The 27673-nt window shown below is 37.4% G+C and overlaps 2 protein-coding genes across 5 annotated transcripts; one reads left to right on the forward strand and one right to left on the reverse strand.

Annotated features, from left to right (window-relative positions):
• Positions 1-986: 986 nt before the first annotated feature.
• bag6l (BCL2 associated athanogene 6, like) lies at positions 987-17530 on the forward strand. 4 transcript variants are annotated; one of them, XM_039680669.2, is made up of 25 exons: positions 987-1125; positions 1727-1816; positions 2013-2130; positions 3311-3534; positions 3666-3737; positions 4476-4598; positions 4694-4827; positions 5977-6106; positions 6195-6401; positions 6484-6712; positions 6929-6991; positions 7840-8147; positions 9581-9659; positions 9735-10078; positions 10858-11140; positions 11226-11395; positions 11883-11936; positions 12020-12122; positions 13160-13284; positions 13378-13512; positions 14452-14520; positions 14847-15041; positions 15265-15372; positions 15507-15653; positions 16796-17530. In XM_039680669.2, exons 2-25 carry the CDS (start codon positions 1739-1741, stop codon positions 16889-16891), a joined length of 3594 nt encoding a protein of 1197 aa, XP_039536603.2. In that variant the 5' UTR covers positions 987-1125; positions 1727-1738; the 3' UTR covers positions 16892-17530. The 4 variants fall into 4 exon arrangements, with proteins under 4 accessions (XP_039536603.2, XP_039536604.2, XP_039536605.2 ...); XM_039680670.2 differs by having other exon boundaries at positions 6932-6991; XM_039680671.2 differs by lacking the exon at positions 6929-6991.
• Positions 17531-20434: 2904 nt separating this feature from the next.
• c18h6orf136 (chromosome 18 C6orf136 homolog) lies at positions 20435-26896 on the reverse strand. Its single transcript, XM_039680944.2, has 7 exons — positions 26732-26896; positions 25263-25512; positions 23545-24210; positions 23344-23432; positions 21895-22095; positions 21745-21814; positions 20435-20656 (listed from the first exon to the last, which is right to left on the reverse strand). Exons 2-7 carry the CDS (start codon positions 25359-25361, stop codon positions 20513-20515), a joined length of 1269 nt encoding a protein of 422 aa, XP_039536878.1. The 5' UTR covers positions 25362-25512; positions 26732-26896; the 3' UTR covers positions 20435-20512.
• Positions 26897-27673: the final 777 nt, after the last annotated feature.

Raw genomic sequence — 27673 nt, forward strand, 5'->3', positions numbered from 1 at the left:
TTCACAACAGTCACATGAGTCTTTTTGATGGCGTCGTCTTCCCTCGGGTTGGCCATTGCATATTCAGGCTGTCGGGCTCATGAACATTAACCCTGCTGTTTCCGTTCTCCCACAGTGATTTGCTGAAATCAAAACGACAGGTGTGCATAGCCAATGGCATTAAAACTCTCACTTTAGCTTTTCCAAGCAAGCAATCGGATGGCAAGCCTTTCCGTTTTAAAATATTTCCCTCGGATCGGTTTTGTTTGTCACAAAATAAACTTCTTATATCCAATTATTATTCCTCATTTGTCTCCCCAATCGTATACCAGAGTAGGCTAATATCCGCCCTTTCAGAAAATATGCTAATCTCATTGTATCCCTGTCAGCAGTGCTGGGTAGTAGTAATTACATTAGTAGCCTAACTGATTACATGTCATCTGGATTACGTAATCAGATTCCAAAAATGAAGTAGGCTTACTTGTAATTAGATTATATAAAGTTTTAAAATACTCATAATCAGACTGCAGGTACTTTTTATTGATTATATGATTACATATTATTCACACAACGGGAGTAAATCATTCATATTGATTCTCCCTAATTCTTCTTTGTCGTGGCTTACATTTTCCTTTCTTAAAAAAAAGCACATAGTTTAAATTGCACACACATACCAGCCTAGTCAGGTGGCTATTTAATTACCAATTAGAGAGGCCACAAAACATTTGAAAATTTCACTTTTAAGAAGCACTTTCTCAACATTTCATCATTATTGAATCAACTCTTGATGAAAACAATAATCATTATTTTAATTATTCATCGATAAATCACTTAACCATGTATTTCTTTCTACGCAAAGCTTTTGCCTTTCAAACTATTTTATTATAATTTTTAATAATTTTATTTATTTTAATTTTACATGTTTATGCTTCATGTTTAAACAACAATTTGATAAACCAGCAATGAACGCAACATTATTTTGAAATCGCAATTTATTTTGAGAACATGACATCACTTCCTGGCAAAGCAAAGCACCGATTTGGGATTAGCTAGCTGTTTAGCTAGCCATGTCCCTATAACCGGTGTGTGGGATAAAATAGCATAAATAACACTTTGGTCTCCGAACTACCACAGTTATCCATTAAAGTAAGGTGTTTAAGTTAATCCTTTGCATTTCCTATGCACTGCTGCTATTCATATTTGGTGTTAGTTTTTTCCCCTGGAACTATCAACCGATTAACAACTCTGTTAGCCTGGTGGTACATATTGTAGCAGTTGTGTTTAGTTTAACAGCAACTATAATGAATGACAAGTGTAAAATATTTGTGTTTTTAATAATAGGTGTGTTTTGTTTTTCGAATACGCAGTATTAAAATGAAGTACGCCAATGTGGATTGTATCTATTATATATGGGTGTTACGATGTGTGTAACTATAGCATCTAAGTTTCAGCACTAGTAGCGCCCGACGTTACTATAGTGACACAATGAGAACTGAACCCTCCTATTACTATCCTATCCTATTTCTTCAACGAAGCTGCATTGCCAGTTTACGACGTTTCTATCGCGACAAAATACGTGGTAAAACTAACGTTAGTAACTTGAACGTTAGTCAGCTTCTTTGATTTAAATAGGTTTCTCGCTTCTTGCCGTATAACGTTAGATGATGTGTTACATAGCATTTATTTGGTCATTTAAAAGCTTGCAATCATTTTTGGAAACATTCTTCATCCTCTCGTCCTGTTAAAGAAACTTCAAGTCATGGAGGAACCAGGAGCCATAGAGGTGACCGTGAAAACTCTAGATTCCCTGAGCAGGACGTTCACTGTCAGGGGAGAGGTGTGTGTTCTAGTTTATCAGTCAAGAGGAATTCATTTGTGCTATGCTTATTTTGTATGACTAACCCCATATACCTTAGTTCACAAAGTGTCATTGTAGAATATGAACCAATACTGCTAATGAATACACTTTACATTGATAAATCATTTACATTGAAGTTCATTATCTGATTGTCACCTCTCTTTCTTTCTCTCAGTGGACAGTGAAGCAGTTTAAAGAGCACATTGCTTCCTCCGTTGAAATCCCAGTGGATAAACAGAGGTTGATTTACCAGGGTAAAGTGCTGCAGGATGAAAGGACACTTGCAGAATACAGTGAGTCAAGCCTTGATGTCTGTTTTCGCAGTACTTTTCACTGTTTGTGCCACTGCGCCAGTTGGTGGACTGGTGACTTTTTTTTAATTGAGTCCGTTTCGTTTAACCGTTTCGTTCCAAACACTGATTCATTCTTGATGGTCCTCACTGCAGAACATGAAATCCACAGGGAGGAGTCGGATCCAGATCCAATTCTTCCCACCTTACATATACCTAAACCTACCCAGCTCCACCCCCTGACCCCCTAAACCCACCCCTAAACCTACCCAACTCCACCCCTCAGATCTGGATCCGACTCCGCCCCCTGGATCTCTTGTACTGCAATGAGGTGCTACTGATTCATTCAGGTAATAAACAGGTGACAGTTTATACATACATACTGCTTTTACAGTTTTTAACATGGCATAAAAAGTAAGAGTAGTCATTATATACAATATATAATATTTCAGTAATATCAGGCAAAGTATGGCTGCGTGATTAATTGTATTTTTAACTTGATCACAATTGCTGCTTCTTTCAATTAATTAACAATAATCATTTGTTATCATCATCTGCTGACTATCCTTTTTCCATTTGACATTTCCATGATCTTGCATTGGTTTAAAGTTGAAATTCCCCAAATGTATGATTTTTCTTTCTTCTTTTTTGAATACCTTTTCCACCCAATTTTCCACAAAGCTTAACTTTCCCAACCTTGAAACCATCTTTTTGCACTGCAAAAAACACTAATGATCTGGAAAAAAAAAAGTTTAGTGATCTCCACTGTGATTATCTGTGTTCCTTCACATGGCTGCTTGTGCTCCAAACATGAATCTCGATTATATTGTTTGTGTTTGTTGGTCGCTTTATTATATGTGAACATAATTCAGAAGTATGGGAATTGGCCTAATATTAGGAATTGTGCTGTTTTAGCAGTTTCATAATGTGTTAATGCATGTGATAAAAATAATAAATCAGAAACTAGGTGAGGTTATATAAAACCTGCGTATGACTTTGTTCTGTTGAGGTGTGCTCATGTGAAAGTAAATTTCTCGGCTTATAATTTTTGAGCAAAGTTATCATGATGATCAGTTTAACCGTTATCGTACAGCCCTAAGACAAAGATTGGTATAGTTTTTTATTTTAATGTTATATAATTTTCTATCGAGCATGTTTACACCACAGCCTTTCTGTTTTTCAGATGTTGATGGGAAGGTCATTCATCTTGTGGAGCGAGCACCTCCTCAGAGCAATCAGTCTGGGGGTGGAGGAGGTGGAGTCTCCTCGGGTGCAACGGATGGGGGATCCACCTCCTCTCAGTCCACCGCTTTTCCAGGAGCTTCTCATGACCGTAATGCAAACAACTATGTCATGCTGGGCACTTTTAACCTGCCTGTGAACATCATGGAATCACAGCAAATACAGGTTACACTGCTTTCCTAACGTCTAGAGACACATGTTTGCTATACATGATCACTTAACCTCACACATCCACTGTAATATATACATGAGTGATTCTGCTATCAAAGAAAATATACATTTCTTCACCCCTCTAGATGTCAATGCAGCAAATGTTGGCTGGTGTTGGAGAAATGGGACGTAATGTTAGAGTAAGCACTAGCACTGGAGTAAGTCATCCTAATTTCACCTATTATTATACACTACACAGTGATTATTATGTTTCTGGCATGTTTTATGTTTGGCAACAGTTCTCCTCTCTAACCCTAATTGATGGATCGTGTAGTTTTTCAATTCTGAAATAGACTTTACGGACTATCTTGTCCAAAAATTGACACACCTCTTGATGGAAATAAATGTTGTGATGTTATTTCCATCAAGAGGTGCATTTGTTTTTGATCCAGATCTTGTATTGACAGTGCAATCCAACACTCTTTTCCAGCACATCCCAAAGACTTTCAATGAATTGAACGTCGGTACTCAGAGGTGCCAATTCATCTGTGAATCCTTCATGCTCCCTCCCAACCATTATTTCACAATTTGAGCCTGATGAATCTAGACATTGTTATTTTGGAATATGGCCATGTTTTGTCTCCTACATGGTTGTTTAAGAAATGAAAAGCTACACACTCCTTGAATTAGGGTTAGAAGAACTGTTGCCAAACCTACAACATGCTATCACAACAACCATGGTCCATTCACAGAGTCTGGCTTTTTAAACCCAAACAGCAACGTTTTTTTTTTTTTTTTTTGGTCGGGCAGTATATATTTACACAATAATGAACGTTATAAGCAATGTTCCTGAATGTTTGTCTCAGAAGCACTTGTGCTTTGTGTTGTCGCAGCCTTTTGTTTAAAACAAAAGGTTATCTCTGGACACATCTACAGTCATTTATTTCCTCTCACAGAGCAGTGGCTCTGTGGATGTCCATATCAACGTGGACCAATCGGTACAGAGCGAGCCTAGGATGAGGCTGCAGCTGGCTGAAAGCTTGCTGCGAGAGACTCAGGCTTTAATCCACAGACTTGAGGTACAGAACAAACATTTATATCAAGTAAAACAATCTTATTTGATTTCTTACTTGTACATAAATAAATAATGTTTCAGAATGATGCTTACTTTTAGGGTCAATCAAATCAGCCGCCGGAGACACCGCCTTCATCATCATCATTCTCAGCACAACCAATGGACAGCTCCTCACCTCCACCCTCCTCCTCCTCTCCTTCACAGACAGAAGGAACGACTCATTCTGGACCCAAGTAAGAGAAGTATATTAGGGTCAAAGACAAATAAAAAATGTTCATGAAAAAGACATACCAAGTGCTTAATGTACTTGTCATATTCATGTGGTTTCAAATTTCAAAAACAGTTGTGCTGCTTAATGTTTTTGTGAAAACCATGAATGATGCATTGTTTTCAGGACTCTTTGAATAGAAAGTTCAAAAGAAGTGTTTATTAGAAATATTTTGTTACATTATAAATGTCTTTACTTTTACTTTTGTCCTTGCTTAATGCATCTTTGCTGAATGACAGTATTAACCCTCTGATGGTCCTCGGTCACTTCTGACTGAATAATTTTCTGTTTTGTATTATTAAAAATCACAGCTTCATCGGAAGGTTATGATACTTGGTGGATTTTTTGGCATTAGGTATGTGAACACACACAAAAATTGAGTTCATGATCCGAGCATGCTAAGTGGTCCTAAAAAAATTAGTCACGATTTTGGTCTTTGGTCAAAAATGACCCCCATAGGAAATGAATGGGAAATTGACAAAAACACAAAAATTCACAATTTTAAAAAAAACTATTTTTTTTTAAATTTTTTTAATTAGAAAAAGTTTTTGAGATTTTTTTCAATTATATTTTCGAATCCACCCCAAAAAAAAAAAAATGTGTTAAAAAAAAAAACACCTGGGGAATTCAAATGCCTCTCCATTGAGAGCTGTACATGTCATCTAATGGTTACACCATGATTCTACGCTTTTTCTCTATACTGTAACCAGATGGTGCTAATTTTCTTCAAAAAAAAATTTTTTTTCTAAAGGATTAGACTCTATATTAAACAAAAATACTGCATTAATATTTTTGTTAAAAAAATAATATATATAGAAATATATATATATTTCCATTGAAAAAATAGACCATAAATATTAATAAACTCAATCAAATTGTCTCAAAATACTAAATTAAAAAGAATAAATATTATAGAACAAAAATAAAAAAAATTGGTTTTACTGGGATGGAAGAAGTTTCATTTTTAGGCCTCCGGTCACTTCTGACCGGGAAGGCCCAGGACGTGACTCATAAAGGAAGACCATCCGAGGGTTAATTAAGTATTAACTTGTTTCCTTCCATTTTCTGATTGTGTAAGATCACGTCTCCAATACATTTTTCTTTCTCTCAACAGTCACCCAAGCCCTTTAGAGTTGGTGGAGGTTCTCTCAGAGGTGCGAAGGGTGGAGGAGCGCCTTCGTCCTTTCATGGAAAGAACACATTCCATCCTTGGAGCGGCTAGTTCTGCTGACTACAATAATAATGTATGCTCTAGATGGTTGTAATGCTATATAACTGACATGTGCTATAAATATCAGTGTTCATGTTCTAAAAAGCTGTTTTCTCGGACAGACTCAAGAACGTGAGGAAGATCAGCGCACACTCAATTTGATTGGAGAGTCACTCCATCTCCTTGGCAATACATTGGTGTCTCTGAGTGACCTTCGGTGCAATTTATCTGCTCAGCCTCCCCGCCACTTACATGTGGTGCGCCCGATGTCTCACTACACAACCTCCCCTGTCGTGCTGCAGAGTGGACTGCCCCATATTCCCATTCCTGTGAGCTAGCCACTATACGTTCAAAACTAATTCATGCTGTTCATATCAAACAGTCAACCTTGCAAAATATGTCATCTTGCAGGTGAACCTAGGCTCCACTGTGACCATGACTTCAAACAGCAGACAGACAAGCGAGGGTCACGCCCAACCCCCACAGCCCAGCAACCAATCAGAACAACAGGGTCAAGCACCTGCACCTCCTCCTCCACCGAATGGAGCCAGTCAACAGACAGGTCAGGGGACTCCAAGAGTGATCAGAATCACTCACCAAACCATGGAGCCAGTGGTCATGATGCAGATGAACCTGGATGGTATGCCAACAAACAAACCAACCCAAACATACAGACCCAATCAGTGATTTAGCACTGTGTTTCAGCCGTGCTGCCCATTCCTGTTCTGCTTCATTTCTAAAGACCCAAAATATTTGTCTTCATCATTCTGAATTTTGCAATGTAAAATATTTGCTTGACCTGGAATGGGTGGCTGTAGTGTAACTGCCAGCCACTGATCTGTGCATTTCTGTGCAGCAAATTCAGACAGTGGATCGCAGGGCCAAAGGCAACAGAACCCCAGCCCTGCTGGAGAGACTGGTTAGTTTCTACCTCTCTCTATAGTCAATAACTTGCTGTGCCAACATTAATATGTGATATGTGTCTTGTGATATGTGGAATAGTTCACTCAAAAATTGAATCTACCATCCTTTGCAGGCCCTCATGTTGTTTAAAACCCATTTAACTTCCTGTCTTCCATGGGACACAAAACAGAAAATATTTACATAATTTCTAATATATATATATTATATATATATATATTAATTTTTTTTTTCTAAAAAATTATTCTGGACCGGGGTTGATGAGCTCCAAGTACAGGCTCTCTGTTATTTTAGTATTTTTTTATCTGTATTAAATATAAATATTATCTTATATCATTTCAGGTTTCATCTTCATTGTAAATGAAATAAAGCAATTGTGTTATGTGCCTTTTTCATTTTTATTATTTTTTGTTTATTAAATATTCCTATTTAGCTTTGATTTGTTTGAGTGATTTTAGTGGTTTAAATGTAACTTACTTTATTCCTATTTTCCAAGGCAACATTTTGAAAAGTTTTTGAACTAATATTTATATTTGATCTTTTCAATTAATGAACTCTTTTTTTAATAGTTTTAGTTAACACTGCTCTGGACATTCTTCAAAAGTCTTCCTTTAGTGTTCAATTTAAGAATTAAATAAGAAGTCATAGAGGTTTGGAACAACGTGAGGGTGAGAAAAGGATGTCAGTTTGAGTGGTGATTAAGCACTATTTGTGCACTAGGATATAAAGCAGCTATTTTAGTCAGTTGTCTGTAGTCTTGTGTAGAATTCAGACTTAGAGTAGTTTAATTTGTCAGCATTGCTAAAAGTATTTCATCACTGGATTCTTTGTCTCTGTTCTCTAAAGGCACCACGGCGCCAATCCACGTTCCAGGTTTGCCGCCAGAGTTCATGCAGGCCATCATGCATCAGATCTCCCAGCAGGCGGTCGCCATGGCAACTGCAGCCTCTGCTGGACACCAGGGGCAGCAGCAGGGCACTGCTGGCACAAATGCCCAGAGTGGAGAAAACCTGGCCCCTCCACCACCTCAGGCCAGGGTGGTTATCACACGCCCCTCCTTATCCCCACGCGTCCCCCAACCCATGAATACCAGGGGGACCACCATCAACCTGCGCGCAACAGTGCCTCCCTCAGCAGGACAACAGACTAATCAAGTATGAACCTTTGTTACATTACAGGGCTTCAATTTCTACTGGTCTAGTGGCAACAGTGGTTCAGATTTTTACTTGCCCAAATTTTTCAATTGGCCCCACTGCAAAAAAAAAAAAAGAATAAATAAATAAAATAGTCACTGTTTTCATTGTTTTTGACCTATGTAACTATGCATTCTAATAAATAAGATTATGACACCAAAAATTTAGATGCCAGTGAAATTCTCAATTCTAATTTCAATAACATAGCACAAACTACAAGTTTAACCAATCAATATAAATTTCAAACATTATTAAAGACAAGGAAGTAGTCATCAATAAATTAAGAGGTTCTAAAACAAATTAGAAGCAACATCACAAAGAAATATTGCATAACAAAGTTACAAATAAAGTAGTGCTTTAAGTTTTTTAAGTTGATCTAAACCAGGGGTCGGGAACCTTTTTTGACCAAAGAGCCATTTTAAAATTTTTGGTAAATACATTTTTCCAAAAGAAAAGAAAAAAGAAATATATATATAATATTATCGTTAAAGAAAAGACATGCAGTTTCTATATATATTAATTGTGCTGGGCTTTCTCTGTGAGGTTGTTACCAACTGATGAGCATAAATCCTCTCTGTGTGTGTGAGAGAGAGAATGCACACAGTACTTACATCTACTGTGTTTATGTGAATACTGGTGTTTAGGTGCGCAACCGCATCTTATCGCGCTTTTAATATTTCTCCTCAATATAAAGCACATCCTGCTTTTTTTTTCTTGTTCCTTCATGTTTTGTTATTAATAACTTTTAACACAATTGTCAACTGAAATCTGTGTGGATAATCAAAAATACGACACTATAGGTTACCACAGAAACAAGTGGTTAGTTGATTGCTGTGATCACTGATGACAATCACGACCTTGCAAGCCACATGATTTTTGCCAAAGAGCCAGGTGTGGCTCGTGAGCCATAGGTTCCCGACCACTGGTCTAAACAGTAGTATTCAGCTTTAATTAAAGTAATCAAATGTAAAATAACTCTTTAAACTGTCAGCGTCTGTCCGTGCAGTCACAGTGTGAATTGGCCTTAAGACCTAATGCACAGGTCCAATATACTATACATATGCATTTTCTTTCTCAACTGTTTATGTTGTTTATGTGTTTATCCATTCAAGTGTAAGAAGACATGAAAGAGAACTCATTTTAGTATTTGCATACTTGCGCACAGAATTGAATTCACTTGGTTCATGGTTTTAAATTGATTGAAAGTTTAAATTGGCATTACTGAACACATGCATAAACTTTTTGTGCTTGATCGGGCCAGTGACAATTCAGTCCTGAGCATCTTTCATGCTGACCAAGGGCCTTCAGGCAGTCCTTATTGTTGAGCATGCCCTGCATTATTGTATTTTGGAGACTTCCAAAACTCATAGTTCCATTTTCATTCCTCAATCAAGGGCAATCCTATGATGTCCTCTCCTCTCACGCAGATGGTCAGTGGTTTGGTTGGGCAGCTTTTGATGCCGTTGCACACAGGTAAGTTGTCCTTACCTATTCAGTTCCTGTGTTAAGCAACACAAAGCTTAAACATATTATGTTTTCCATTGTCAGGGGACCAGACATCCTCTACTTCATCCTCCCAGTCTTTCTCTTTCTCTACTTCCACATCTACCTCTTCCTCGTCCTCTTCTTCCTCCTCCTCTTTCTCTTCTTCCACTGCTCCTCCAACCTCTGCCAACACATCCGGTCAGACGTCCACCCACACCACCAGCACTGCGTCTGTGGGTCAGTCCCAAGAGGGCAACCCAGGAGATAACCTAGCTCAGCTTCTGGGCTCTCTCCTGGGAGGAATTGCGGGAGCTGGTGGAGGAGTGTCTGGAGGTGCTGCTCCCTCCATTACAGTGACTATTCCAGGTGTCCCTACGTTCATCCAAGGCTTGTCTGAGTTCATTCAGGTTGGTGTTTTTTATTTTATTTTTGTGGTGTTTTTTAGTTATTATTATTGGCATCTGCTGATAAGTTTTTCTGTTTGCCCGATGTGATGGCAGCGGGATTTTTTTGACAACACATTAGTTATAATAATATAACTAATATTTAGTTTTGGAAACTTTTGAGATCCAGCTGTGAGATCTTCTGAAGTGTGCAATTTTAGACTGAAAAAAATGTGTGAACTCTGCATAATGGTTGGTCCATGTGAATTGTATACGAAGAGGAGAGTTTCGCTGTCTCTGAACACACATGATCGACAAACTTTAAATCCTTGATTCAAACTAGGCTGTAAATTGTTGTCATTTCAAAAAATTAGGTTAGGTTTCCCACTGCAACATAGATGTACCAAATTATTTAGTACACTGTTGGTTATAGTGTTTACTTCCTTTTACTCATTTGTATTTTTTTTTATTTGTGTAAAATACTATAACAGAATCAAGAATTTGCCATCTAAGGCATAAATCTGATTAATTTCATTAATTTGAATTTCAAATGCTTTTTTCATTTCATTTTCAAATGATTTAGTATATAATTTGTCAAAGAAATGTACATTTAATTTCAGAAATTGTTATGCATGTGTTTTTACTAGCTTTAAATGAATTATTGGCCATCTGCCACGCTGCTCTTTAAGATATCATCAAAACATCAAAAAAAATCTATATCGGTCGATCACTAGTGCTTTTCTCTGTCTTTGCAGTCTGATCTTAGCAAAAATGTCAATTCGAATGCCATATTTTCTTTCCAGTCTGGTCAGCCCGTGTTTCCTCCACCAAACCAGCAGCCTCCACCCTCACAAGCCACACCCCCTGCCCCTTCAGGAGCCGCCCCCACTACTGCCCCTCAGCCTCCCAGTGGAGGTGGAGAGACCCTCAGCCCTGAGCTTTTCACTGGTATCGTGCAGGGCGTCCTGTCCACCATGATGGGATCTCTGGGGGCTGGCCAAGGCAACACTGAGAGCATCGCCCAATTTATCCAGAGACTTTCTCAGACCAGCAACCTCTTCACGCCTGGAGCTGGAGATGCAGTGGGTAAGGGTTTCTGTGATACTGTAGTGCAACTCAAAAGTAGCACAATGCCACAATTTATGACTCACTGCCTGTGTTGGGTTGGTAGGGTTTTTTGGAGATCTGCTGTCTCTGGTTTGTCAGAGTTTCTCAATGGTGGACATGGTCCTGCTTCTGCATGGGAATCCTCAGCCTCTGAGCCGCATCCAACCCGAACTCACAGCCTTCTTCACAGAGCACTATCTGCAGGGCCGAGAGCCCAATGATGCCAACATAGCTGTGAGTCTGAGCTCATGCCGCTTTCATAAGTGACCTTCATTACATCAGTTCTACATGGAGATCGCGTATAGTGATATTTTACCTAAAGCTGTCTCCCAAATCAATTAGCACCCCAGTCACGAGTGCATGAGTTTTTTTAATATAGTAATTTATACAATAGATTGCTTTAAAGCTATGTCGCTTTCAAATACTATAAAGCAGCTCTCCAGTTTGCTCATGTTTTCACTCATTACATAATCGCCATGAACAATGGTAGTTTCAAGTTGTTGGGGGGTTTTTTACCAGTTGCAAACAAATCATTCATACAGTGTTTTAACCCACTGGTTCATTGATTTGGACACTTCGAAAGAACTGATCCACAAAAATGAATTTTTGAAAATTTCTGAACAGTATCACAAACAGTAAAACTGATTTTTACACTTATAAAACAACACTTTCCCACTGAATGGATGTTGCAAAGGCTGATGGTTTTGTTTCTGTTATTTAGAGTGCTTCTGAGGATCTGATCAATGGACTAGAGGAGTACATTGCGGAGAGTTTTGTAAGTCTTGTTTGCCGATTTATCCTGTAACATGTTGTTCATCAGACACTAATTGATTGTCCTTCTGCCTTATTTGGTTCAAGTCCACTGTGACTGTTCGAGAGAGGGTGGACATTATCCAAACCAACATGTCCTTCCTGAGACAACAGTTCACTCGCATGGCTACTCACATTCTGCGGTGTACAGGTGACATAACTGATCCGCCCTAATCCCAAACATTGTTTTTGAAACTTTCTGATCAGTGTTTAGTATTATTTATATACAAATTACAGTGTTTGTCTTCATAATTAAATTTGTACTATTGATGTGCTTTTTCCATTTTTTTAAATTAGTTTGTTTTATATTTTCATATAGCTTTTAGGGGTCATTAGTTAAAAATGCAATTTCCCTTTATCTTTTGACTTATAAGAGGTCATTGTACAATACAAATATCCTGTAAGTTTCAGAACTCAAATCTTCCTTGTTAGGCCGAAAACAGTTTTTTTTTTAAACCAAGCTCCCAAAATGACTGTTTAGATTTTGTCTCAATATGATGTCATAGTGCCATGTGCCATGTTTAACCACATGTCACCATTGCTTTGTCTGTTAGCCTTAAGATTGTTTGATATCTACTCACTTTACTTAAAATGATGAACGATGAATATAAGAACGATAGTGCATTCATTCATAATTCGTTTACATGAAGCACCACAAGTCTTAGTTGTAACACTAATATAATGCAATAAAGTACAATACCTCACAAATACATAAGGAATAAATTTAAAGTAAGATAACTAATGACCATGTCACAGACTGGAGTATCATTGGTATTTGAGGTGTAGGTTTGTCCTCTGACTGGCTCAAACATGTATGGCAAACATCATTACAAATTATTTTAGTATACAAAACTGTTACCCAATCAAAGCGTTGGCGTGTACCTCAAAGCGAAGCCTATAAAAACAGTAATAAAAAAATAAAGTTTTTATACAAAGTATTTTCAAGAAAGGGTCAAAAACAGAGTATAAAATAGCCTTTTTTATGTAAAAGTCTTGCCAACAGTATATATTTTTAAAAATTGCAGTTCTTGACCCCATGCATTTATCTTTGTTTTAGTTTTATTAATTTTAGCCAAGTTCTTCCATGTAATACTTATGTTATATTTTATTTCAGATTTATTTTAAATGAACAAAAACAATTTGTAATAGTTTTGGTTAACAACAACACTGTTTCGAATGTGTGTCCAGATAACACGTTTGGCCAGCGCTTGCTGTACCTGTGCACTCAGGGTCTGTTTGAGTGTTTGGCCCTCAATCTGTTCTGCTTAAGAGGAGAGCAAAGAGCTTTAACCACTGTCATCAACCACCGAATTGTAAGATCCATTAATTCATCCTCATAAAGATGGTTTGGTGTTGCATAAAATACATATCTTTTGATGCGTTCATGTTTGTTCCTTGCTCATCAGAGGAGAATGTCAGCAGAAGTGAACCCCAGTCTGGTGAACTGGTTGACCAGTATGATGACCATGAGGCTGCATGTGATTTTAGAACACAACCCAATCACTGAGGACCAGATCCAGAATTACGTCATCTATACACAGGTCCTTAATTTAAATCATGCGTGTCCAATTCTGCTCCTGGAAGGCCAACATCCTGCAAATTTTAGCTCCAACCCACTCGCCTGAAAACTTGCCGTGTCCAAAATCGTCCCCTATAGACCATTTCACAAGATGTAAACAACACTGGTCCAGAAGCACTTCTTGTTTCAGTTTGTAACTGTTTTCTTTATTTCACATGTAAAGAAAACATCTTAAAGATGTTTAACTTTTTGATTCAGTTTTAAATGTTCTGTTGGTTGTATTTTATCCCAGCTTTTATGTTGTGTTAAAAAACTGAAACAGGAAGTGCTTCTGGACCAGTGTTGTTTACATCTTGTGAAATGGTCTATACCCTCAATCACTATTCCCTACATTACTCCACTAATATAGTCCACTTGAAGGAGTGAATAAAAACAAATGAGCCAGAAGGGCTGCCGCTTTTGCATAGTTTGTGTAGTGTTTGCTGGTTAATAATCATTTGAAACTTAGCAAACTGGCAGCTCCAGTAGTAATGAAAAGATTGATCTTAAACTCTGTCATTTAAACTAGCATGTATAATAATCAATTAAAAAGGAATTTATACCTCTATGTAATTACACACTGCACCCACATTGGACCAGTGGTTTTGAAAATGGATGGATGAATGATTCAGCTGCGAGCGCCATCTTCTGGTGAGATGTGGGAATTCATTCGCATGACTATCCACTATGGTTTCAGACACCACTACAAATGGCTGTCCCCTCAAATAGTGGGAGACACATTTCAGATTTCAGACACAGCACTTAATTAGCTGATTCAGGTGTTTTTAGTTCATGTTGGCAGGATAGTGGCCCTCCAGGAGGACATCTCTGATTTAGTTTCACACCCTCATCAGGATTCACTCCCAAACTGATCCACAGAATACAGAGCTGAATATGCTTCTGGTATCTTTTTCATGTACAGAGCGAGTCGTCTCAGAGAACAGAGTCAGATGCACAAGCAAGCCACCATTCAGGTGACATGAATATTGAGGTATGTTTCAACAGAATGTGTGACAGAAAATTATTATTTGTAAATGAGCTGAGTATAACAAGAAAAAAATATATGCAATTTTATATACACACTTAATTATATACACTATATTACTTTACTGTAATAAAAAAAAATTGAAATAATTTTTTTTTTTTTTTGTAAGAATTTTTTCTTAGAACTTATTAAATAGACTAAAGCAGACAGTAAAATGCATTTATGATGTTACAAAAGGTTTTGAAGCTTTAAACATTGATAATACATCTGGGTGTGGGTCTGCATTATGAAGTGTATGTTGTGATGGTAATATGTAATTATATATTTTCCAGATGGAAGAGGGTCTGTCTCCTGCTCCTGCCACCACTGCAGAGGAAGTCATGGCATCCTCAGGAGACACTGCTGATGGTGATGAACCACCCGTCAGGCCGTCGTTAGAAGTGTTGCGAGGAGCGGTAGCCATGGCGACCGCGGACAGGGAAGGGTCGACTGGAGAGGCGGAGCCATGGGCAGCAACTGTTCCACCCGTGAGACTCAATTGTCTACTGTGTCTATTGATTTACTAAAAGTTTGTCAGCATTTGTTGTACACTAAATGACCTCAAAGATAGCAGAGCTAGAACAGGAATGCACTGATATTAAAATTCCAGCTAATAATTATTATAATATTCATGACTCTGTTTTGTTTATTTGTTTATTATCCCTAGTCTATAAGTAATAATGAGCATGTTTGTATGTTTGTGTTAATCAGGAGTGGGTACCCATCATAAGACATGACATGTTGACGCAGAGAAAGATAAAAGCACAGCCGCCTCTGTCTGATGCATATTTGCACGGGATGCCAGCTAAGAGGAGGAAGGTCTGTGCACCAACTATAATCACTACAATAGTGAGTGAGTGAGTGAATGAATGAATGAATGAATGAATGGACAATTGATTGAAACTACACTGCACTGATCAGATATCCTTTCTTTGGATTTATGTGGCTCACAGACCGTACAGGGAGAAGGTCCTCACCTCTCTTTAGCTGAAGCCGTGAGTCGAGCTGCCAGGACAGCAGGGGTGCGACCTGTTACTGCCCCAGACAGCCTACAGGGGGAGCTAGAGGCACCAGAGCTGCAGGAAGCATACACACAACAAGTAAGAAACTAAACTCATACCTAATCAAGGGGGTAATCCATCAGCCGGAAGGCACAAAGTCAAGGTAGAAGCCCATAAATAGAGAGTCCATAAAAGCAACAGGACAAAATATTTCAACATCGTTTTTGAGATTTGTCTTGGCACAGCTACTAGAAAATTTACAACGGTCAGACTGTCGTCACACTCCGTTCAGCCAGGAAGTGCAATAATGCAATAATGTGACCATTTCTTTTACTGTCTATGCACCTAATCATGAATTGAAAAATGAATTAGCTTTTATTTTTATGGTTTCCTTTTCATTTTAGTTGACATTTTGGTATGTACTTTCATCATTTTTATTAGTTTTTTTTTTTTATTAAATTTATTTAATTAGAATTAATTTTCTCATCTGATATTTATATTTTATTTTATTTCAGTTAATGCAAATTATTGTTGTAGTTTTAGTCTTATTCCCATAGCATTTTCATATCCACCCTCTCACAATTTAGGTCCTGTTCCCACAATTCCACATTATTAGTTCAGGATATTAAAGTGCCCCTTTTATGCTATTTTAAAGATTCCTAATTTTGTTTTGTGGGTCTCTTACAATAGATGCATCAGAGGTCAAAAATACTTAAATGTTCTCATAATATTCATTGCAGAATCACCTCTTTTCTCTCAGTGTCTGAAACGGTTTGATAAAGGACTCAGTCTCTTTAAATCCTCCTTTCTGAGATCATGCTCTGCTTTGATTGGTCAGATGCCCCAGTCTCAGTGTGTTGTGATTGGTCTACTGCTAGCAGTGAATGTCGGAAACGCCCATCTGAATTTTAGCTCCGGATGCTTTCTCAGCACTTGTATACACAGTGGTATGAACAAACTCTTCCAGCCCTCAGCTGCAAGTACAGCGTGTAGTTGAGGGCGGGTCAAAGTAGATGATGAAGTAGATGACAGGCTAGCATTATGCAGATTTGTTAGAAACCTACATTTAATGCAAAAGTGAGACTGGAATTACTGACGTCTCTTTTCAGACAGTTTAGAATCATTAACAAACAGCTATACAACTCACTACATAGAAGGTAATATCTGAAAAATGCATGTGATCTTGCTCTCTGAATTTCTTTAAGCCTTTAAAACCCTTTTCATCCTTAATTGTCTTCCAGGTGAAGAGTGATATAAAGAAAAGACTGAGTGAGGATCCAGATTACAACCACCAGCGCTTTCCCAACACCCACAGAGCTTTTTCTGAAGACTGTTAAACCGACAGCTCCGTTTACACATCCATCTTGTCATCTGTCAAGCTTACAGTCATGACCATGACGTCTCGAATGGAACAGCCAATAGTGTCACGCCTTGAGGGAACCCAGTTGTTTTGAAATAGGTAACTGACACATAACTCAGATGTCTGCCATAGTCAAATGTGTGGATAGTGACTAAATATAGAGCCGGTGAACTAGACCAACCATAGAGGCAGAAGAAGTCTTTCTTCTGTCTACATGACGTCCATCGTATAGTCTTTGTAGATGTCACCAGTCAGTTTCACACTGACGGGATTCATGGATGTCCATTGTATATTAGCTGTACATTTGTTTTACTAAGTTGTTTTAATATTGACAATTATAGCAATTGTATTAGACACATTTACATGAAGAAACCCTAATTCATTCCAGCTTGACCTGCTCAATGTGTAGATAGCGAGGATGCCAAGATTAATGTTTACAAGGTGCTGAACATGATTAGATGCGAGTACTGAGGAGTGTTTAGTCATAGTGATGACATAGAGCTGTTACTTGTTGCTATTTTTTTGCATGCCAAAAACTTCATGTTGCCCATGAATGTGGCTGTTATGAATAAAATCATCCAAGTCTAGAATTACTTCTAGTTTTAAAAAAAAGCTGTATCTGCCTCCATGTTTGGTCACTAATATTGAAGAATCACCCTTGCTACGGTTTAGTTTTTAAAACAAACACAATGACTTTCAAGTGGTTTCTAGTTGGCGTTGCATTACTTTTAAAGATTTAAAATTGTGGGATAACTTGGTGATTTTTGCATATATTATATTGTTACATCTAGCTGAAACAATCAACCTTGGTAAAAAAACTTAAAAAAATTTGATTTGATATCTTTATGTTGAACATGTAAATAAAAATAAAAATTAAATAATAATCAATGAAACAAAGAATAGTGGTAAAAACAAATGAACAACACTGTAAAAAACCTGGTTGCCTTAAAATATTAAGTTCATTGAACTGGAAAAAGTGAGTTAATACAATGAAGGAGAATGATTGAATCATCAGAAACTCAAAATTATATGTTATCTGAACTAAATAAATTATTTAAGTTGATTTGACAAAAGAAAAAATGTTGTGATTACTACACTGTAAAAAAAATATTGTCGGTTTAACTTAAAAAAGTAAGTGACCTGGGTTGCCTTAAAATTTTTAGTTGATTGAACTGGAAAAAGTGAGTTAATACAATTAAGGAGATTAATTTAATCATCATAAACTCAAAATGATAAGTTATAGCAACTAAATAAATGATTATAAAGTTGATTTGACCTAAGAAAATATGTTGTGATAACAAATCTTGAAAATATTTTTTACAGTGAAAGTAAAATTCCATACTCTCCAGTACTTAAAAAAAACTCTATTTACATGAGCAAAAAGGAGTAGGAAGAAGTAAAACTTATGTTCTCCTAACCCTTTAAATGAACAAACAAATGTTTTTTCTACACTGTTACCCATATTAAATGAATTTTCTAGCTTTAATTACTTTATCATTAAAATCAAGAGATTTAAACTGTATAAAATACATATGTGTATACATAAAATAATTAGTTCAAAAGTTTAAGGTGGGTAAATTTGATGTTCTTGAAAGAAGTTTCTTAAAATGGTAATATGTTATTACAATTTAAAATAACAGTTTTTTATGCAATTTATGAAATTCAAAGCAAAATTCAAGCAAATTCAAAGAATTTTTTTTTAGCAGCCATTACATATTATATTATAATTACATTACATATTATATATAACAGATCCATATTATAATTAAGGATATCTTATCAATACTTTTTGTGTGGAAACTGATACATTTATTCTATGATGGATAGAAAAAGTGCAAAAGAGTTTATTTGAAAGAGTTTGTTTTTACAATGTAAAAGTCCTTATAAGCATTTTGATCAATTGAATGCATTAGCTGGAAAAAAAATATTAATATTTTTTCTAAAATAAAAAAGGAGAGACTTCAAGAGAAAATCAAGAGATTTAAACTATTCAAAGAAATCCTCAAAATGTTTTACCGTATGAAAAAAGCTTTTTATATGCAGCCTATTAAACTAATTATTTAGTAATTATTTATAATCTTATTATTTATAATCTAAATGGAACTGGGTGAGGCATACAATCAGAGACCAAAGATATCAATGACAGTACGCATTTTATTTGTCCCACAATAAATTCAGGTTTTTGGGTAATTAGCTCAAAACTAATCACAGCAGAACAATGACTCAGCTATGATGTTTATGGTTCTGTTTCAACCTTTGAAACTGAATTGCAGATTACAGTGACAACAAATGCTTTATTGTCCATTTAAAAGCGCAAGCACTTGACAAAGATGTGTTCTGACTACTTTGTGATACAGGAAGTTGATTAAAAATGTTTGGTTTATGTCTTTACCACAGGATGTCAAAGCAATTGGAAACATTAAAACACATGGTAATGTATGTGGTGGGTGGACCGCATGTGTTATCACACCAAATGCACTAAAAGTCAAATATTGAACCAATGACTCCTGAATTGAACCGACCAATTAACCAGGAGACAAATTCACTATCTGCAAACCTCTATCCTTAACAATGTATGGGTTATACTGTACATTAATGATAGAGTTTTGCATATGGAAATACACTCCTGAACATATTTGAATGAAAAATAATTTTGAAAGCATCAACTGTGGACTTAAAAGTGCTTAAATTTACATGGACGGCATGTCTTTTTAAGTAAGACCAGTGCGGATTTGGCAATGTTATTATGCAGGGAACTTAATAACTTGCATTGTGCATTGAAAGCGATGAACAAGCCCAAAACAATTAAACGCTACCCTCAAAAGGCAGTACCTATCATCACTTTCCCTCAAAGGTCATGAAAAAGGCAGCAACCCTGACACCTTTTATTGGTTTTTGCTACTAAATGAAACAGCTGAAAGCAGGTACCAGTCTCTACAACATTTAAATCAGAGCAACTGATGAAAACCCAAATTAATATATAAATATAATGAAAAATATATAATGAATTACCACAATGTACACCGATCAAGACTAACCGTGCACAATTCCTTAGTCCACCACCTCTGATGATTTGTTACTATCACTGAGAAGAACTTTATCAACCCACCGTACTTAAAAGCCATAAAGTTTTACAGCGTCAGTCTCAGCAGACTTGTTTACAATGACCGTGAATTTACCTCTACAGAAATGTCATCAAAACCTATTTGTTAAAGAGTTGTGCGTTTTAACCTCCTAACTAGTGATGGCTCAAATGATAGGCTAGTGGGTTATCCTGCCTTATAGTGGAGTACATATATTATCTAGGCTCCGAAACCTGTTGCAATACAAACCAGAGTATTGAGGTAACTGATTCCAGTTTGGTGATGTTCAAATAATGGAAAGCGTGCACACAGAAGATTGTTTCTAGTGAGAACAGTTTTAACTTTTGTTTGCTCTTGTACCTGCAAATATTCCCCCACTCCCCCCAAAAACAGTTACCACCATCTCATTCATTCAACCCACACAATACAGTGCTGCATCTTTTTAAGTCTTTTTAATGGTGTGACCAAACATAAGTTCTTCTGAGCATACACATCCACACTTCTGGCTCTGCGGCTCATGCTCGGGCCTGTCGGAAGGAAGACAGCAGGAGTGGGAGCAGGTTGAGGGCAGGCCGGTGTTCCTGAATGCCCAGGGCCACCAGAGCCCCGGCCAGCACTGAGGTCACTTTGGGAAGCAAGGGGGGACGAGCCTCCATAACCTGCCAATATAGATAAACAGCAAGTTTAAAAGGCTGTATTGCAAATGCTTGTTGTCAGAAAAGTCAAAAAATAGATTGTAAAAGGAAACGTGACCGGAGATTGCAAAAAACACGACTTAATGTTGGGATAGATTTTTCCAGGTGGATAGAGCTAATGCAGAAGAAAGAGTTCAAAAGAGACACTGAAGTCCTGCTTTCTTCGACGGGTAAGTCAATGTTACGTCCTTAATTACAAGATTTTTTCATTGTTTGGTTGTGTACTTTATTATAAATTTCCTTATTTCCTTTGATGGAAAGTATGAAAAAAAAGTATCTTTTAAGTTTCAAGTTAGCCTGACTTCGTCATACTCATTTTCTAATAATAAGATGAGTCTGATACCGCTCAGTTGGGCTTTGATTATGAGGCGTGTCTTAACCGAACCAGGAAAAAAAAAAACCTCTGCACTCAATTGGATAGTCGGTAAACCTACAACCAATCAGAGCACTGCAGTAAGTCAACTCCTTTGCATAGCGCAGTTTTCAACTACAGATTCAGAACTTACTTATTTTAGAAGTTAAATAACGATTGTTGCTTCTTTTAATTACTTCTCCATGAGTGCGACCAAAGGAGAAACCACAACGACCACAGGCTTTTCATTACGTCCCATCTTCTTAACGACCGTCAGAGCCAGCTGATAAGTTACACTTTTGTTGTTCATGTTGGAAGGACGCCAACAATATCTTTCCGATCGACAAATGCCTTGATTGCAGTTCTCTGTTTGTCTATTAAAATTAATGCGCTGTCGATTTATTTTACAACAGACGCGACAGCGGAATCTATACGTCTCAATTCTCCAGCTGCAGTCATTTCTGAGGGAAATCAGACAGTTAAGCGCTCTTTGATACCTGTCCATCATCGTATAAAGCCCGCCCTGGCAATTTGATTGGCCCGTTCATTTCTTGCCTGATCATAATTACTCCTCAATGGATCGAGTCCAGACCGAACTTCCCCACCAAAAAATGTTGTGGGCGGAGTTCGGGCTGGCATCCAGGCTAGTTTCAAGTCCTACTTGATTCTGAATATGGATATTCTGACAAGCAAACCGCACCTTTTCAACTTTATGACGGTGTATTCGTCCATCAGAGCCAACATAAAAGGTGGAGAATGCATCATATGTTCTGGAAAGAAAAACAATTAAAGTTACACAAAGAGATGTCAGTTGGGCATGGCTTTGACAGGCTATAACAGCATGACTCACCTGTAGAGACCGTTCTTGTCTTTCTTGTAGAAGAACACCAGAATGGAGTGGAAGGGCAGGCCTTTGATTCTCCAGCGAGCTTTGATTGAGCCATCTTCTGGATGCTTGGTCAGCTTCAGGACTTCCAGCTGAGCCTCCGCATAGTAACACAGACACATCAACCGCCAAACCGTCAGAGTCAGCTGGTATGCCATACGACCCCTTCAGATATAGAAATAGAGGGATATATTAATCAGCTATGATACATTTTTAATTCTAGATTAGCCATGATTATGATCGTGATCTCATGATTTTTTTATTGCGATGGCACAAGTTCATTACAGTTTACCACACCAATGAATTAGCAGTATGCAAACAACAGAGTTTGAAGAAGTCACAGGGGTTAAGTGGCAGCAAGTGACTAAGAGACCTAAAGCTCAATCCCAGGGATGCACGATATATCGGCCAGCATATCGGTATCGGCCGATATATATTCATTTTTAATGTTATCGGGCTGGTAAGAAAATGTGGCCGATATATTAAAACCGATAAATAATGTTCAGCTGAGACACTTGTTGAGAACTGTTTATGTTTTTGAATTTCTTGAAATATGATTGAAATCTCTTCAAAAAAAAATGAAATCTGGTTCGGGACAACATGTGCAACGCAAATCTGTCATATCGGCTATACAACACTATAATGAGAACATCATTATAATTGTGCGCTTGAGACGTGGATTTAATTGTGAGACTTTTGTTTTTGTAATCAGGCTCTCAAAATTAGATAAAAATTTGGATTTAAGTTTATCGGTCGATATATCGGTTATCGGCTTTCAAATATAAAGAATTATCGGTTATCGGCATCGGCCAAAATTTTGATATCGGTGCATCCCTACTCAATCCCAATTCACCCCTTGCCCCTTCCTTGCGATTGGGGTAGGGCGAAGGGGTAGGGCTACATAGCCCTCGAAACTGAGATTTTTCAGAGGCACAGTCCAAACGGAGAGCTATGAGAAAGTTCACAAAATGCATCGCAAATCACGAGCGAGATGGCTTCGCAAACGGTTAAACATTTAAATTTAGCGCTAGATGACACCACCATGCACTTTATTTACTCTTATGACAATACAATAGAAATAGTATAATAAATTACCTTTCCGAATCAGAAAAGACATACATTTCGAGGAAGAAATGTCATAATCATCATGTTTCCTCAAAGTTAAGAGGAGCTGTGCTGATTGTCAGTTGTTGTCATGGAGAAATCCTGTAAAAACTCCACAACAGCAGAGCCATCACCGTGGACTGATGACGTATCGGGTTGTTCCATTTCGTAGGGGAATATTTCAACCCCTTGGCACTTGTAACTCTGTTTTAAGGGCCAAGGGGTACACTCGAAAACAAGGGGTAGGGCCGAGGGGTGAATTGGGATTGAGCCTAAATCTAGAATAACATGCATCAAGGAACTCTTTACCTTGTCTTTGTGTTGAGAAGACCATTGATGAACTCAACATCTTCAGAGTATATGCTGTAGTCATGATTTTTCACAAAGAAACGGGGCAGCTGAAACACAACATGGAGCCTAAACTGAGTCAAGATTATATTTCATATTTAAAATCCAGGATATTGGAGCATTTTCATTTTTCTACAAGTGGTCCATCTCATTCCATCTTACCTCCACCCTCAGCTTTTCATACATCAGGGCCAGTTTCTCCTCATTTTCCATGTCTCGTTGGCTAGAGCTGTTGTCCACTCTCTCAGTCTCAGCATGGCTGCAATGTATGCCACGGAGGGCTGGATAGAAGCTCTGCTCGTCCTGTCCCTTTCCTGATTTGTCCCCAATCTCGGAGGCAGACTTCATCCCGGGGCAGTGAAAGCAAAAGAAGCGAGATCCCAACATAAAAGGCGCAGGGCATCCCTCGGCCTCAAACAGACTCCTGAAGGAACCTCTCTCCGTGTCTGTCCCTACCTTTCCGGTAATGCTAATATCATCCTCTCTGCTCCCATCGACAGTGGTTAAAGGAAAAAGTAAGTCAAAGGGTCTGTTGGGCCCCAAAGCAAGGAGCTCGCTTAGTTTGGCCGGCCCAAAAAAGGGCACCTCCACCAAAGTGTGCTGCTCATCGGTCTCACAGGGTTTGAGCAGAACGCGCAAGCTGACAGCCTCTTCCCATTCCTCCTCCTCCTCTAGGTTGGCCGCTTGGTTTGGCTGGCATGCGTGGTGGAAGGGATGGGACAGGGATGGCTGTTTAACAGACAGGTAACGTAGACTGTTTGGAGGAGCCAAGGCCCATGATGCACTGCTCAGGCTCCTACAGTTGTCATTCAAGTGAAACTCGGTCGTCTGCAAGTTCAGAAAAATAGACAGTGGAAAGTTATTCACACATGGGTCAATGACCAATATGGGTATCCAAAGAATTTCTTTATATATATATATACATACACATATATATATATATAAATATATATATTTGTTTAGCATTTAAAGGTGCCATCTGTAAAAATTGAGGTTAAAATTTCCCAAAAATGAGCTACACGCATCAAAAGAATGAGAAGAAATAAGGTTGATGATGTCATTAAAAAAATGACAAGTTATTGTGCTGCCGAGATATTAACCTGAATTAGCATGCTAAATTACTAGCCCCGGCCCGGCAGGTGTCGTAATACCAGTTTCGGCCATGGGAGGCGGTATCGAGCGGGCAACATAACCACCAGCTAAACTGCAATACACGAATAACTCGCGCAGCTTGTGTGTACTTGAACCTGATGTCAGTTGTGTGGAAAATACAGCCCACTACTATTTTTTCAATGACATCAACCTTATTTCTTCTCATTCTTTTGATGCGTGTAGCTCATTTTTGGGATATTTTAACCTCAATTTTTACAGATGGCACCTTTAAGAATAAAATGTCAATGTAATGAAAAATGTCATATGGTGTAACCATCAAATAAAAAGTAATAACACATTTATTGACCAAAAACACATTAAAAATAGCAATATTGTGAAATTAACAATTAAACAACATATGATGTTTTTAATGTTTTCTTTAGTGTGCAATGTATCTATTTGTGCATGTATATGCTCTACAAAGTTACAAAGCTCTCACAAAGCGAATTCTTCTATTGAAAAGAGAGTACTAACCCCTTCATTTAAATATTTTAAAATGTAATGTATTCCTTTGATGGCAAAAGTGAATTTTCACCATCATTACAGCAGTCTTCCATTTTATTTTCAAAAATTTATTTAAATTATTTTTTTGTGGTTTAAAAAAACTTTACAATTACTACGCCATGAATTATTAATTCAGTACTATCATTACATTTTTGGTGAGTTGCACCACATTACTTTGATTTGATGGACAGAAATTTTTCCAATATTAATTTTGTGTAGGCTACCTGACATAAATTCCAGCACTGTTTCTTCATAGGTTGTCTGCCGCCATGGTTTCTGACACACCCCACCCAAAGAGAGACACCCCCTCTGCACACAGCCATTCAAGTCAGGGTGCTGAGGAAACCTCGATGGAGTCTCAGAAAGATGACATCATTCCACTACTCAAAGAGGAGGAAACGCAAACTCTCCCATCCACCGCTGTCTCTGGTTAGTCACTCATTCACAGTGCAACTTCAGTCCTTCAAAACCTTGCTAGGACAGGGGGAGAAAGACATTTAAATCACACTTACAAGACATTCACTTATTTACATTTACATATGCATGTGGTAGATATGTTTAACCGAAGCAAATTACATTGCATTGAAGTCTACATTTGATCAGTTTATGAGTTTCCCAGGAATCTAACTCTCATGGCAAAATTACCCACATTGCTCTATTATTTGAGTTACACTATCATTCACTATCATTGTGAAATATTACTACAATTTAAAATATCTCTTTTCTATTGCAATACATTTTAAAATGTAATTTATTCCTAGTGATGGCAAAGCTGAATTTTCAGCATCATTACTCCAGTCTTCAGTCACGTGATCCTTCAGAAATCATTTTAATAGGCTGATTTAGTACTCAGGAAGCATTCCTTATTATTATCAATGTTGAAAATAAGTTGCGCAGTTTAATTTTTTGTAGAAATCATGATACATTTTTCAGGATTATTTGATGAATGCTGTCTGAGAAAGCAGCTAACTACGCTAGAGTGAGTGGCAGCAGCAAGTGTGAGCAACACATACAACGTCAGTATCTACCTAGTCAACTGCTAACCTAAACAGCATTTTAGAGCATCTAAACAACTAACGTTAACAGTACTGTGCAAAAGACTTTAAATTGTTTTAAGCCAGTTATATTATATATATAATATAAATAACTGGCTTAAAACGATTTTTGGTAGGTGAAAATACAAACGTGCCTAAGACTTTTGCACAGTAATGTATGATGGTCATGCTGCATTTCTGGACGCCCAAAAATGCCCTCTAACGGCATTCTCAAGACCTTAATTAAGAAATAATCATATAAAATTGTTGAAGGAGCTTATGTATTGCTCATTTATCTGTTTAAATTAAACTACGCCACGTATCCACGATATGTATTAACTAGTAAATAAATATGCTATATTTACAGTTGGGTTTGTATTGACAGTGATCAGACGCAGCCTGACGCATGCACATCACGCTTGGGTCACACTTCACAAATCAACACAATCAACCTAGAGCTGACTAGTAAGTTATACACTAGTGAACACTCTTTCAAAACGAGGTAAACAAACTGAACGATAATAAATAGGGTTATAAATCAAGCTGAAACTGATCAAGGATCATAGGTTGACTATGAGTTGGACAGATAATAGTTATTCTGTTAGTGTCTTCAGTCAGACAGTCAGTTAGCTGTCCTGCTTGTAATATTAAATGCATACCTGTCCTCAAAGAATCAGATGAAATGATGTGGAGCGTCCGCTCACTTTGCAGAGATGCGAGAGAGTATCCAAATCTGATTGACGCAAAATCCTGTATGATTTAGAAAGATAATAAATTTGTTTTTAACGTTATACAAATGTACTCTCCTTATGTCCTTGCCCAGTGGCAGTCTGAGGAACTGCGCATGCGTCATCCACCTTCTAGAAGCTGAAACTGCTTGTTACAGCGGCATCCAGCGGCGGACACGACGAAATGCATGACTCGGCCGTTTCTTTTCAAAATAAAAGTCTGAAACGTCGGACAGTAGTGGTCCTTTGTCATGATCGTCATGATAGATCCAAACCTGTATATTCATATTTATGTATATTCAGATTTAGATTCTTTATTTTCTCTGTGGAATTCATTAAATAATCTTATTATATTATATTATATAATATTATATTATGTCACACTTTATTTTGAGCAGTCATTTTTACACTATTATTACACACCAATACAGTAATATTAATTAACAGCTTACTAAAGGGTTAGGGTTTCGGTTACTACCATAGTAAGTACATGTAAAATGTGGTAAAAGGGTAACAGCATGCTATATCCTCACGTTTGATTTATGTACTTCAGCTCATATTAACTGTTTGCTGAAGTCAATTTATTATGTTGGTTGATATTCCTTGGGAAGCTTTACAGTGATTGATTTGTGTACATATATTCAAATAATGTTGCTTTTTGTTAATGAAAGTGTTTCTGCTACATATCTTTATATGCATCAGTTTTGTTAAACTATTAAATTGTGTTTCTGTTATGCTATATATATAATATATTAATTTATTTATATTATTTTATACTTTGTTAGTAGTACATGTAACGTTTAACAAGGACACGAGAATAAATCATGATGTAATTAATAAATCATATTAAATTACTTCAATTTTCAGAACTAT

The sequence above is a fragment of the Pimephales promelas genome, chromosome 18 (assembly GCF_988280905.1).
Source record: "Pimephales promelas chromosome 18, fPimPro1.hap1.1, whole genome shotgun sequence".
NCBI lineage: Eukaryota > Metazoa > Chordata > Actinopteri > Cypriniformes > Leuciscidae > Pimephales > Pimephales promelas.

Excerpts from the sequence above, each read along its gene's own strand:
- bag6l (XM_039680669.2), top strand. The coding sequence starts at position 1,739 with ATGGAGGAACCAGGAGCCATAGAGGTGACCGTGAAAACTCTAGATTCC. Across the intron at positions 6,992-7,839 it reads CAGCCCTGCTGGAGAGACTG|GCACCACGGCGCCAATCCAC; the intron begins GTTAGTTTCTAC and ends TGTTCTCTAAAG. Across the intron at positions 9,660-9,734 it reads TTTGATGCCGTTGCACACAG|GGGACCAGACATCCTCTACT; the intron begins GTAAGTTGTCCT and ends TTCCATTGTCAG.
- c18h6orf136 (XM_039680944.2), bottom strand. The coding sequence starts at position 25,361 with ATGGCTGTGTGCAGAGGGGGTGTCTCTCTTTGGGTGGGGTGTGTCAGA. Across the intron at positions 23,433-23,544 it reads ATGAAAAGCTGAGGGTGGAG|CTGCCCCGTTTCTTTGTGAA; the intron begins GTAAGATGGAAT and ends GTTGTGTTTCAG. Across the intron at positions 21,815-21,894 it reads GACAAGAACGGTCTCTACAG|AACATATGATGCATTCTCCA; the intron begins GTGAGTCATGCT and ends TTTTCTTTCCAG.